Genomic DNA, 14,127 nt, shown 5'->3' with positions numbered 1-14,127 from the left:
AGGCCTGTTGGATCAAAACAGACTCGGCACCATGGAAATGCAACGTTTGACTGGTTTGAGTCTTTTTTTTTAGTTTGCGTTTATAAATATTATTTCTCAGTAAGTCATGACAATGTGACAGTAAGCCAGCATGATTTTTTTCATTTAGAGCTGCTGTTTAACGCTTTCTGTATATCTAATTAATGATAATAGAAATCTATGAAATATTTATATGTGAATGTATAGAAGACACTTAACCAAAAATTGTATGTAGCCGTTAAATCTCGACATGAGGTATTAGACATAGCCTTTAGCCTCTCAGTTTGAATTCACTGCGTTGTGTTTTAAAAAGAAATTTTGATTCCCGAAGTAACCGAAGCACCTAAATGGATGTCAGTAGGTGTGGCTGCACAGGGCCCTGGTAATTGTGCCTTAGTGCCAATTGGCATGGATTACTGGACCACTTGAGTTGAACATTGTTAATAATTAATGTATTTTATTGCACCTGTAAAATATTGCAGATGCAATCACGGAAGATCTCCATCAGCAGATGGCCCTGCCTGTACAGGGCATCAGTGTTGGTGGACCAGTCTAGTTTATTGTTTAGGTGGACACCCAGGTATTTTTACTCCTCCACGATCTCAATGTCCAAACCCTGGATGCACACCAGTGTAGTCTGTGGTGCCTTCCTGTCTAAGTCTATCACGATCTCCTTAGTGTTGCTGGCATTGGCGTGCAGGTGGTTCAGTCCACACCAGTCGACAAAGTTAGTGATGGCTTCCCTGTTTTCCAAATCGTTCCCCTGTGATACACGTCCAGCGGTGCTGCAAACTACCACATCCGACACACAGTCCCGGAGCCACACATGCTGCGGTCTGTTGGTGAGGTAGTAGATGGTCCATGCAGCCAGGTGGCAGTCTAATCCACCTCCTTTCAGCCTCCCCCTCAGCAGTGATGGCTGGTTCGTGTTGAAAGCACTGAAGAAGTCAAAAAACATGACCCTCACAGTGCTCCCAGTGCTCTCCAGGGGGGAAAGAGAGCGATGGAGCAGGTGGATGATGCTTTAGTTTTGCAGGACGAAGAACTCATTTGAGAGGTTTTACTTGAGTAAAAGATCTGGATACTTGCCGCACCACTGCTACTCTGTCAGTAACCAGACACAGAGTAACACCCAGATCCTGTCTAACGTGTTACGCTGCATTGCCTCTGTTTTGCAGCAACAGTCTCCTCATGTGTTCACTTGCTGTTGTGTACATGCGACACTGTCTGTGCATGTTTACCACACCACAATCAGCTGCATTTCTCAGGAACCACAAGAAAAAACACGAAGGACAAGATGCCGTTCCAGTTACTGGCAGGGAAATGATTGACAGACAGTAAAGAAGACTTCCGTTTGGCTCAAACAGCCTCGTAAAGGTGCCTGATATGTTGTATTTTTGCTCCAGTGCGATTATTATTATTATTGCCCCCTCACACTGGTGGGCTTTTCTATAGTTTACACACACACACACACACACCACACACACACACACACACACACACACACACACACACACACACACACAGTCAATGGGATCTTAGCAGCCCTTTGAAGGCAGGACTAATAATGTAATTAGAATTTAATGGGTTTTGCTCAGGGGCACCCGAAATTGAACTGAGGCCAACCTCCTGCACAGTGTGTGTATCACTTCCTGAATCACTTTAATCCATAGATTCATTTCCTGTCTACTCTTTTCATTTTTTGAGGCAAAATGGTCACATGTTGCACCTGAGCTGACTTTGATGGATATCCTCTGCATACTTCTGGGAACTTGCTAAACTGAAAAAGAAAGGATGCCGCAAGACAGTTGATGACACACACACACACACACACACACACACACACACACACACCGTGCGGCTTGGGTGCTAGAGGCAATACTGTACCTCAACGGAGCGCAGGTTAGGTAACATCTCCATGGCCGTGAGCATTACCAAGAGGAGGAGCTCAGTGTCGACCGCCACAAACAACACTTGAGTTTAAGTGTTGAGAGAGCAACTGTTGTGCGTAGTGATCATCTGAGTCTCTAATGATCATATGAGCTGTTCGGCATGACTGACCCGACAGGAGAAAAGAGGAGCCACATTTTAATTGAATGTTTCCTGAACTGCAGGGGCGAGGAGACTGGATGGAGGTTCCCAGGTGAGTGACCTCACTTCTTTCTTTGACAAAAACCTGAAAGAAAGGTGAAATAATGTATCCTCTTTCATTTTCCACTCTTATACAGCTCAAGGCATTGAATAGGCTCTTGAATTCCTTTATACTCCCAGAAAAACCATCAAAATGTTGTCCGATATGTGCGACGAGGCCTGCAGCCACGCTGTCCTCTGATCCTGCATGCTAATCTGCCAATTTTTATTCAGGTTCAGCCGCAAGCGTCCTCTGCTGAATGGGTACGAAGAGGAGCCTCCGCTACATTTAAAGAAATGTCTGGTGAGACTGAAAACTCTGCTGGACAGATGTGAGACTGACGGGCTGCACAGAGCCAGACTGAAGTAAGTACTGACTGAAGAACGGGTACGGTATCTGCTTACAAATCCTGTGAAACTGGAGTCATAAATCATGTGTTGCAACAGGAAAACTGCATGTTGATTTAAGATCCAGGGTTGTTTAAGGTCAGAGGATATTTCAGGTATTTCGGTTGCTGCTGGCGTTACTCATGCCACAACAATGTCAGGGTGACAGCATGTCACATCAAATGCTTCATACAACAAACATCGTTTTGTTTCATAATGGTGTTTTCCCAATAACCATATCTCTCAATACATATGCAATATACATGCATTTACACATTCAGTTGTTTTAATCAAGTATGTGCCAAGTTTTCAATACTATCAGGCTTCAATTTGTGTTTTTATTTTATGTAACAATAAAACTTGATTTACCATTTGTGATCTGCAAATGTTTATTCTCTGAAACCATTGAAAGAAATGTGAAGAAATCTTACTGATGTTAAACCATCCAGACGATCTGCTTGTCTAGCTCTGTAAGAGGGCAAGCGATTGTCAAGCTATGAGTTTAAAAAAGGAAATAAAATCATCACTGTATCCCTGCAAATGCCCCTTTACTGCAGCACTCATGGTAAAAAGATGTTTGACAATATGCAAAGTTGATGCCCAACAAACAGGCACTGAAAAAATACATTTATCTATATTTTGCAACCTCGGCAGAACAGAGTTTGCTGCTCTTTAGCTCTCTGCTCTGGTCTGTAGTGGAGGTTAAAATATTATAGCAATGGCCCACATTTCCTATCATGCCTAGCACTGGACTGCAAATGTGAGTTTTTGTTAGGGTTTGCAATGTGTCCCATGTTTTTATGCCTTACAATGAGACATCTTTGTGTTACAGGACAGGCTGTGGACACTCCTGCACACCTGAGGCCTGTGTGAATGGAGGCATAAAACACCCGACTGACGCCGAGAGCTTATTGGAGCAGATATCGTCCTGGGATTCCACGCAAGACGCTGTGAGGAAAGTCTTGGAGCATCTTAGGTTCGGACAAACCGATGATGACATTTTCCTCAACGACTCTGTCAACGAGAGATTCTTGCAGTTTCACTGTGACATTACTGAGGAATGTGGTGCAGAGGATAAGCAGCACTCGTGGGCCGTCATTGAGAAGCAGGAGGAGATTGTCATGTACGGACCTTATTATCCGAATTACAACAACGGAGAACACAGCGAGGACATCATTATCAAACAAACCCAGGAACTCCTGGACTCAGAGGCTGCCTCATCAGACTGGAAGGTGTATATTTTCACCATGAACAGCCCGTGTTTGGCTAGAAACACTGATCCGTGCATGCTGAATCTGGTTCGGAGAGCTCAGGAGTGGTGGAGAGCGTATGGAGTGAGGACTCATATAGGTTATGTGAAATGCTGGGGCTTCAAGGGAACGAAAGAAAATCTGTTCAGGGATGTTAACTACAGGCAAGTGGACTGTATAGGTCAGACTGAGGACCACGCGGGCTACGTTAAAGCGGCTGAAAAGAGCACTGATCTTAATCCTTTATGTGAAAACCTGTTTTCTCCTGTCAAACGCCTCCTGAGATCCGTGAGTTTCCCTTTGATTGTGCAGGGTCAAGACTGGAGGAGTCACTTCAAAAGAATGCATAGTATTTTAGCACAAGACACGACAGAAACCTTCACGCAGGAAGTGAACGCCATGATTGAAGCTGCACAGGCCCTGCTTTCAGAAAAAAGTGCAAGTTTTGAGGAGTGTGTAGAAAAAGGACAAGGGTTTGCATCCGGTCACGCTTTTAGCTCGCAAGTATCTGACGCCGTCCAGGATCAGACCAGACTCACGTTTCAGCAGTGCTGGAGGGAGATGATCCAGGACAAATACGCCGAGTTCATCAGGGAGAAGCTGACTGAAGACTTCAATCAATCCACTGTCCAGCTTTTCATCAAAGATGTTGCAAAGTTCACAAAACAATACTTACAAATTGGAAGGGTACAGTTTTCAGAAGAGGGTTCAAAAGCTCCTCAAGTTGTCTGATAACTGATGACTAAATATGTCGCAAATGCATGTTAGTTAAGTTAGTCAGTTAGAATGATTGACACCAAACCTTTACATCATACATACCATTTGCATTATGTCAAAATGCTTTGTCTTTATTAGTTTCCTCAGTAGAGCTACAGTTGCACACGGAGGAAAGGCCATCAGGTAGTGTTAGTGCACACTGAGAAATGTCCACCTCTCACTGTGTCTTTACTTACAATATATCACAAATGGTGTATTACAATTATACTGGAGTGGAGTTTTTACATATATGCTTGTATATTTGTTTTCTGTGTAATTACATGTGGCGATATCCCACATTTACACACGTCGACCCCATGCTCGTCACAAGCAAATTAAAGCATTAAGTACGGCTGACAAATTTTACAGTGTTCATACAATACTCCATAAAGTTTATCAAACAACCTTCAGATGATAGATGATAACTGTGTGGTTTGAGGTTGTGCCATTAATAATAAATACTAGCTTTGGAAAGGTTCGTAAGTATTAAGATTTCTTGCAGGTGCACTTCTGCAGTTGTGTCAGCAGAGGAAGCTATGTGCAGTGACTTCCATCCGCATTGATGGTGTGCAACTTACTCGCTGCATAGGTAGCTGTTTTCATAGAGGTGCCAATACTGACTTGTTATTTCACACTTTAAATCAAAAGGACAAAAGCACACCGTTCAGGTGACAGATCAGGAAACAGCGAGCCAGCAGGCAGCTGCCTCTGTTGCACTCAGGAGGAGGTCCTGGTTACTGAAGGTCATTTCCCTGGTGTGTTCAGGAGTGATGGATGTCTTGAGCAAGTTTACGAGAAATGCTCCTGATCAGCTTGTGGAATTAGACGCACTTTGAAATTACACCTGTGCATCACACAGTGAAGTCTTCGAGACTTAGCCGCCCGGCCACAGCTGACTGCACGATTGTGTGTGGTGCTCAATCATTTGACACCCTTTAAATACCTCAGCAGCAAAGTACTTTAGCAGATCTTCTGGACACTCCACAGACCTCACCACCTTGGAACAATTCTAATCATCTGCCAAACATACAAAACTGAACTGAGCACACTGAAGTCTGCGGATTGTTACGTAACCTGCACACATATATATATTTTTAGTATAGACTTTTGACTTATTGAAATCTAAATTTAAATGCTTTTAGCACTGCAAACAAAGTTCCATTCACCTTCACTGCACTGGAGGCATTTCTACAACTGAATACCTCACATAGTTGTTTTTCTTATTCATGAAAGCTGACCCTTTAACTACAGCTGCTGCAACTCCTCCATGGTGCTACGTTTGACATTAGCATGTGCTGTTGTGATTCTGTACATGTTTTGTCTGTCATTTTACAGAAAATTGTCCATAATAACATGAAACTGAAGACAAATATATTGAAATAAAAACATCTCAGGGAGAAAAAGTCTGGTTTACGTGCAGTATTTGTCAAACACTTAATGCCCCTGCACCGGTACAAAGGGTGACAGCGACACAAAAAGTTCCCTTTCTTCACTTGTTGCAGTTTTTCAAAGCGAGGGTTGTTGTGTATGTAATCACAGTGCTGCTCTTGCCCTCCATTGCTGTGGCCGAACAAGCAGCAGTTCTGTTTAAGATCTCCGTTTCTTTTGCGGTGCCCACATTTTTGTCCCAGAGCGTTGGACTGAAGGCACTGTGCGGTGTGAAGGCTGTGGGAACGTCTGCGTCCAGAGCGGCAGGCTGCTGTCCGGAGACCACCGGCTCTCTGGAGAGTTTAATCTGTAGGTCGGTTTGAGATGTTGGGTACTGGGTCTTCTAGGCCAGGATTAGGTTGTTCCAGGGTTCAGCTTTGGTGCCAGAGGACCCGCCGTGGCCCCCGGGGGACATCTTGAGAGGAATGGCCCCACCTTGAGCTGCCATGTAAGCTGGTAGGGCTGAAATCTAGAGGAATGTAGAAGGATATGGTGAGTCATCACACCCTCCCACTTACATTCAGATCATAGTCAGACTTTTACCTTTTCATGTCTTTATCCTATTGACATGTGGGAGGAATATCAATAAAATAAGTCCAAAATAAGACTCCATATTGTAGATTTTGGGTTGAAATAATCTGTTGTTTGTTCCACTAGGTGATACAGATTGATCAAGCTGAATTAATAAGAAATGAGAGCCTCTGTCTCTTTTGTCATCACAACCAAAGGCTCTAAAAGATGTAAAGGATGTAAATATTCTCTGAAATTTGACTGCAAAGGTGTCGAACCTGTGCGTGTGCGCTGTGATGTGTGTACAAGCTGTGAGTGTCCGGCTCCGTCTTTATCTGGCGAGGTTCCTCTGTGGTGGTGGAGGCACGGGGAGTGCTGCTCGGCGTGACTGGAGTCCCCTCGCCGCCTGGGGTCCCTGTGGCGCAAATGAGGTCTTTACAACACTCGAGGACAGTAACACACGTGTGTTACACAGTCACATATAATATGACATACTCTCGCCATCAAACTACCCTTCTAATTATTAACAGGACTTATTTAAGGTCAAGTTCTGCTTTATTTTATCAATCAAACCAAATGCACATTTTAGAATATGTGGTTTTGAAGCTCACCAGTTTGGGACTTATTGAGGTTCTTGGGTTTGCGTTTGCGGGTCTGGATCCCCTCTTTCTTCATGGCCAGGGGTCGTGGTACCTGTGAGGAATAAGCTTTAGTCAAGTAGCAGAACAAACACTCAGGGAATGATTGTCCTTTTTATCACCATTTTGATGGATTTCCTGCCAACCAGGCAGTCAATAGTTTATTTACTTTTTTATGATTTCAACCTTTATTTAAGCATATTAGATCCCACTAAGTGCAAAATGTCTCTTTTTCAATGGAGGTCTGGTTGAGACAGGCAGCAGCACAATGTTTATTTGGTCGAGTAGAAAAACTAACAACCAGCAGAGGCTCTGAGAAAAGTAATCCATTACACCAAACATTTAGTAATCTCTAAGTTTAGAGTTATATTATCATAGGGTATGCTGACCAGCAATACGGTGCTTAAATGTATATTTACTTTCTTGACATCGATACATGTAGTTTTCTCTGCAAAGCTCCTCTCAGATTAATTTCAAAAAAACTTTTAAGTTGGGGTCTAAATTTGTGTATAAAACTGGATATCAAGATTTCAGCAGTGTCAGAGGTGCACTTCCTCTCTCACCCCGTGGAGTTTCATGTAGAGGCCACAGGCATTGCAAACCGGCTCTCCCTCTGCGTTTCGTCTCCACAGGGTGGTGGTGGTGGTGTGACAGTTGGTGCAGGACAGGCCCACCCTCCTCGAGGCAGACTGTAGCGTAGAAGATAAGTCATCGGTTAAAGAAGGAGTAGAAGAAAAAAGCATAAATATTATTTATGAAAAAGACAAAAATATCTCCACTGCAGGTGAGTTTATCACCACACAGTATGACTGCACTGTATGTGTGTGTGTGTGTGTGTGTGTGTGTGTGAAATGAAGGAGGTGCAGTCGGTCACCCACCAGCCGTCTCTGAGGCTTGATAAGAGGTCTGTTGATGCCGTTCATCTTGTGGTACAGTCCACAGGCGTTACACAGGTAGTGGCCGGTACCATCCCGCCTCCAGAGGGGGGTTGACATCGCCCCGCAGTTCACACACTCCCGGCCCTCAGCAAAGTCATCGAACAGGTCTGATGAAGGACGACAAGAAAGAAGTTCTGCTTGAGTCATGTAAAAACTGTAACTTTATTCATCAACTCCGGTACTATACAGTGCCACAGGTGGAATGTAACTAAGTACATGTACTCAAGTACTGTAATGAAGAACAATTTTAAGATGATTGTACGTTACTTGAGTATTTCCATCTTATGTTCAATACATTTGATAAATGTAGACTACTTTACAGATTCAGGTTATACAGAATATCATCAATGAATAAAATATGGTATGTTATTAGAGGTTAAGCTGCCCAGCAGTATATGAAGTAATTAAAATGAGCTTCACATTTACCAAACATGTAACATGAAGGTGATGAACACATGCATCAATAATCACAATCCAGTAATATGATATATATGATTCTGAAATGGCCTATTCAGCACAAGCACAGAGTACTTTTATTTTTGATACTTTAAGTATGTTTTGATGCAAATACTAAGTAAAATTTTGAATGCAGGAATTTTGATTTTTAATAGAGTATTTTTACATTGTGGTATATAAATGATCCGAGCACATCCTCCACGCTATATGAGCTTCAAAATGCCACTGAATCAAGTGAAAAAATGCTTCCTGGTCGAGTTGAAGTCGTGGCTGCTTTTCAGAGAAATTGATGCTTCACTAATAATGATTTAGCATTAAGTCAGCAAAGCAGACAAAGACGATTCAGAGTGTCTGCAACTCCATGTCACAGAGTCAAAATGAGCTCATATCTTTGAGAAATTAACTTCCAGCTGGGCTTCAGCCACAAAAATTCTTTCCACCCTCCTTTTAATGAACAGCTTCCAGCACTGAGACCCTGACAGGGTGATTATCAGCTGCAGCGGCGTGGCTCCGCCAGCAGGAGGCGCAGGCTCCGGTCCTGCAGGCCCACACAACAGCAGCCTGGAATCCCTCCTTATCTCACTGCTCCCCGTGAGATAAAGAGGCGGCTGGAAATAGAGACGGAGTAGAGCTCCATCATATTCAAATAGAGACTTCGTGTCTATCACATCACCCCCACCCACTCCCCCCACCCCACCCGCTCGCTCAGATAGCTTGGATGCAATCTTCACCCGCTCATCTGGCGCGTAACAGCGCATCTCCAAAGAACCACTTAGCCGCCGAGAGATGGAAAGAGACATCAATCTGTGGTGTGGAGGTGACAGCTTTAGCAGCCGTATGAACAGCAAAGGTTACGATATTTATCAAATGTGTGAGGTTGGACTTATTTAGCGCGCTCCACCGTGCAGATGCTGCAGATCTGGCCTCCATCTGCTCTGCGCAACTGGAATGGCGCTGATACGTGTGCAGGCCCCCTCCAAGGCCGAGAGCAAAACAAAGAGAGCGGGACACGCTAACCTTGAGCCGGGCAGCAATTGTAGCCAACACAACGCAGTAACACAAGACAATACACAAGAGAGACGAGCCGCGGTGCATGAGCGCAAGTTTGGTCTCTCCGCTGCAGAGGTGTTAGTGTTTGCATTTATCAGGGTGCAGTTCAGAAACACCCATCGCGACGCTGTTAGAGGACAAAGGTGAAAAAAAAAAACTAAATAAAAGACTCAATCTGCTGTGGCATGAAGTTAATGAGGGAACACGGTGGAAGTGAGTGAGTACAAGCAACAACGTTCATTTACTTTATCCAATAATATTGTTGCTTTTTACTCCTCTGCATGTGTCTGATGGCTGCGGGTGTAGAGACTTCATCAGCAAAATATAAACATTTGATGTATGACAGTTTCAGCATTAATGTACAGTGTAGAGCAATAACACAGGGGCGATGGAAAGCACATTTAGTCCAAATTTAAGGTACTTGTACTCCAGATTACTTGAGTATTTCCATTTTATGCCATCATGCCATGCTTTAGATTTCAGAGAGAAATGTTGCTCTTACTTACGGTAAGTTACAGTACAAATTTGGATTTGCGGAAAAACAGGCGAGTTTATAAGATGTGAAGCAATGCAACAGTGTATGAAATAGTTTGAAGTAGTTAAGAAGTTTAAAGTAGATCCACCAAGAGTTAAATTTTGCTCACACATTAATGTGTCAGTAATTATAATATAATGATTATTTAATATTCTCTCTCTATATATATGTATTTGTGTGTTACAGGGGCCATGCTTTTACTTTACAGACTTTTTTGTAGCACATCTTGTTAATAATACATACTTTTACTTCAGCATATCTTTAGAACAGGAGATTAAAGTGTGATTGAGTATTTTTTTGTATAGTGTCTTAATGTTGCTTTTTATTCTTCAGAACTATTTGTGCTTTTGCTTTTTGATGCTGAAGTGTATTTTATGCTCAAATTTATTTTTTTCCCCAGTTGTTTGCCCAAATGCCAAGAAAACTGTCTTAGATGGCAATATGACACAGAACAAAGGGGGTGAAGTGTTAAAGTCATCAGATTGCTTTTTGTTTTATGTTTGATGATTAAAATCTTCCAATAACTGATAACACAGCTTAGACTAATGATAGTTTTCTTTATTTACATGTATCATAAAAAGGCTCTCTGGTAGTTGGGGGACGGTGTAGCTGTTTACATGAAATCATTTTCTGATTTAAGTAAGATCATCATTGAAGAAAGAATGATTGCATCAAGGCAGAACGTTGCTAACTAAACATCTTAACTTTCCTAAAGCAGCTTTAACAAAGATGTTTATCAGATGTTTGTTAAATCAAAGTCACTGTGATGTTTCTCAGGAAAAATAGGACATAAATTTAAAATAATGTGATTTTAAATAATCACAGATGTTTTTCAAAAAGGCATTTAGCTGATTATCACTGATATTTTATGTGAGGATCGTTCAAAGAGCCCTCGTTGTGATTTATTCCTTCTTCCACTCACTCAGATGAGAATTGACTTTCCAGCTGAGGGAGTTCTCCCTCGCCTGTTCACCAACAGAACAACAGAGACTTTCCCTGCGTGGCCAAGTTGCTGCTGAATCAAAGACCGACATCTGATTGAATTTAATGCGATTAGAGAACAGTGAGGTGGTTTCTTCCTCCATCAGAGAGTAAAGGCTGAGAGTCGAGTGTGACTATAATCAGATGGATCAATGCTGCTATCTGTCACACTCATTCTGCTTTCATCAGACGGATCAAGGAGTTTTGCCTCGTGGATGAAGACGTTTGGGAATTTAAATGATCAACACACAAACTGATTTAAGTGCAGGCAGACAGAGTAGGTGATATTCATAAATGAGGAAGTTATAAACTAATAATAATGAGTGATACGCCTCATAGTGATCCAGCCTCTCAGATTAGGTGTAAATGACATGATGATGAGTGTAGAAATAAAAATATGAGTGAAAAGGTTTGGATGTGCTGCAGCCTGCAGCTGCCAGCACTGCACAAAATGTAGATAATGGACGAAACGCAGGTCAAATAAGCACAAGGCTGATTAGCAACGTAGACTACACACGGTGCAAGTCGCAGTCATTGAAAAACTGACAAGCTAAGCAAAATCAATACGTTGTGATATGGTCCAGAGTGCAACCTGCAGCTCCAGGCCGGATGCACCGCCGGGGGCGTGAAGCTGGAGCCGACCGTCGAGGTTCAGATGACTCCCAACCTGGATGTTTTTGTTTTTTAATGAAACAGGATTCACTGTGTCCTCACTCACAGAGAGGACTCTTCATCTGAGCTGATCAGGATCAGCGTCCCCAAACACACTTCAGATCAGATCCAATCTGACCTCAAGCTGAGGCCACAGTCAAACACAACTCACAGCACCTATAAACTCTGTTAGCAGCTCGGCTTCGGTTAATTATTAATTCCTGCTGCTCCAATCATCAGTCTTTGATTTTAGAAAACATGTTTATTACAGGTTAATCACATGTTGCTGTGTTTGACTTGGGGATGTTTGGATATTAAACAGCCAGTCTGAGTATTAAATGAAGTGTCATTATTACTCAATAGACTTATTAGTCTTTATTCATACATACATATTTTTTTATACATAAAGGAAATTATGATAAAATATGGTTTAAAAAGCCTCCTAAAATAGACAACAGTGTACAGAACTCTTGTCTTTTTTCTTATCAAGTCAAAATAAAGTGTCATTCAGTGACTTTTAGTTGTTTTCACGTGTAAAATGTCACCTGGACACAAATGGAAAGCTTAATGTGTACTTAATGAGCTAATGTGCCTGAAATGTGTGATAACCAAACACATATAATGAAGCCAGTGGACTCAAACTACTCCAAGCAGGATAAGTGATATTTTAGGGATAAAAGCGTCCAAACATAATTCACATTTTATTTGATTTTTTGTTTGTTTGTTTGTTTGTTTCCGTGAAATAAAAAGTTACTTAAAGAAATAAACGTTGCAATCAGCCTTTAATCCTCATGTGGTGGATTTATGGTCAAATCGCAGCATGTTGCTGCTGTAACTTACTGCTGTTCGTTAATGTTTCAGGTTGTTGTTTGCTTTTAATCAGATGTGATGAATATTTCAAAAAACACGCACTTTTTGCTTCATTTAAATTTGAAGTTGCAGAAACTTGATGAACAGACCTTTAAAAACAACACGCGTAAAGTTTAAACTTCGTTTTTCACCATAATTTGTATATTTCACACGACTGTGTGAAATATAAATCACACAATAATATCGTTGTATTGTGTTATTATAACATCGATTTATTTGTTACTTTCTGTTATCAGGCCATTTTAATTATCTATAGTGTGTTCTGTCTGTCAACACTGTCTTAATATTGATGCGTCTTAATTATAAAAGAGATTATTTCTGCTTTACGCGCAGAAGAAACTGTTTTTAAAACGTGCGTCCAAACGTATATGTTTAGTTTTTCAGAATAATCCCGTTGTTCTGCATTAAAAAGACATTATTCTTCAAGCAGGTCATGCAGCCTTTCACCTCATTCACGTGTGCTTTTTATGGCCACTACCCTCCATTAATCCCTGACAAATAAAAAGTAATTAGGGTCTTATATTTTTCTCTTTGGATGGCAGAATTTCAGAAACACCCTTTAATGGAAAAAATGAGCAGAATTTGTTCAGCGTGACATTTATACAACATCTTTAAATGCAACAATAAAACATGTTTTATTTCTCTGTTGCTCACCTATGTTTGGGTGCCGTGTTGTTCCAGGAGGAGCGCCGGTCTGGAGACCGTGGAGCACCGGGCTATCAAAGGGGGACGCCGGCCACGTTCCGCTCACGTTCGGGCTCATGTAGGCCGGGTAGGGGCTGTGATACGACCCGCTGAGGCCCCGGGCGCCGTAGTGCTCCCTCCCGTTGGCAGAGATGTTTAGCGGGCTGGTGTAAGAAGCCGCCGTCTCCCGGGCCGTGGCCACCCCGGAGGACAGAGGCGGGCTGGTGGAGAAGGCGAAGCGCGGGGACACCGGGGAGTGGTTGTACGAGGGCACCGAGTCGGCGCCCGGCTGCGCCCAGGCAGAGTGGCTCGACGCGGGGCTGCTCTGCTGCGACGCACCGGGCGTCTGGAGGTAAGGCAGCGCCGGGATCATGGGGGTGACGACACGGGTGGTGGGCACATAAACCGGAGAGGTGCCCGCCGAGGCGTTGTGGAGAAATCCTGCCTCATAGGAAGGGGGTCCGTGGTTGGTTGTCATTATACCCTGATACATATCCTCTCCTTGAAGCTGCACATCCGTGTTGATAGAAGGGATAGTGAAAGTAATGGATGCAGGTACGCGCAGGATCGCTGAGGGTTAACGCAAAAACATACAGTTTAATACAATCCGCAAAGCTCAGGCGGCCTTAATAAAATCAGATCTGCTGGTAAGAAGTGAAGCTGAGCAACATTCAGAAAATACAGAATAAACAGAGAGAGGAGACATGAGGGAGGAGGAGGAGGAGTGAGAGACTATACCGTGTGATCAAGATCCAGCTGTTATCATCTCTCTCTCTCTCTCTCTCTCTCTCTCTCTCCCTCCCTCCCTCCCTCCCTCCCTCCAAACCAAAAAGAAACGTGACAAA

At 42.8% G+C, this 14,127-nt stretch overlaps 2 protein-coding genes across 2 annotated transcripts; one reads left to right on the top strand and one right to left on the bottom strand.

Annotated features, from left to right (window-relative positions):
• Positions 1-1,916: 1,916 nt before the first annotated feature.
• Positions 1,917-5,935, top strand: LOC121622154. The gene is made up of 3 exons (XM_041959021.1): positions 1,917-2,161; positions 2,383-2,514; positions 3,368-5,935. Exons 1-3 carry the CDS (start codon positions 2,115-2,117, stop codon positions 4,515-4,517), a joined length of 1,329 nt encoding a protein of 442 aa, XP_041814955.1. The 5' UTR covers positions 1,917-2,114; the 3' UTR covers positions 4,518-5,935.
• A 377-nt stretch (positions 5,936-6,312) lies between these two features.
• Positions 6,313-13,775, bottom strand: gata4 (GATA binding protein 4). The gene is made up of 6 exons (XM_041958922.1): positions 13,253-13,775; positions 7,996-8,162; positions 7,681-7,806; positions 7,091-7,172; positions 6,758-6,894; positions 6,313-6,438 (listed from the first exon to the last, which is right to left on the bottom strand). Exons 1-6 carry the CDS (start codon positions 13,773-13,775, stop codon positions 6,313-6,315), a joined length of 1,161 nt encoding a protein of 386 aa, XP_041814856.1.
• Positions 13,776-14,127: the final 352 nt, after the last annotated feature.

This window comes from Chelmon rostratus, chromosome 18 (genome assembly GCF_017976325.1).
Source record: "Chelmon rostratus isolate fCheRos1 chromosome 18, fCheRos1.pri, whole genome shotgun sequence".
In the NCBI taxonomy this organism is placed as follows: domain Eukaryota; kingdom Metazoa; phylum Chordata; class Actinopteri; order Chaetodontiformes; family Chaetodontidae; genus Chelmon; species Chelmon rostratus.
Note: the sequence above shows the minus strand (reverse complement) of the source record. Positions and strands in the feature narration are given on the sequence as shown.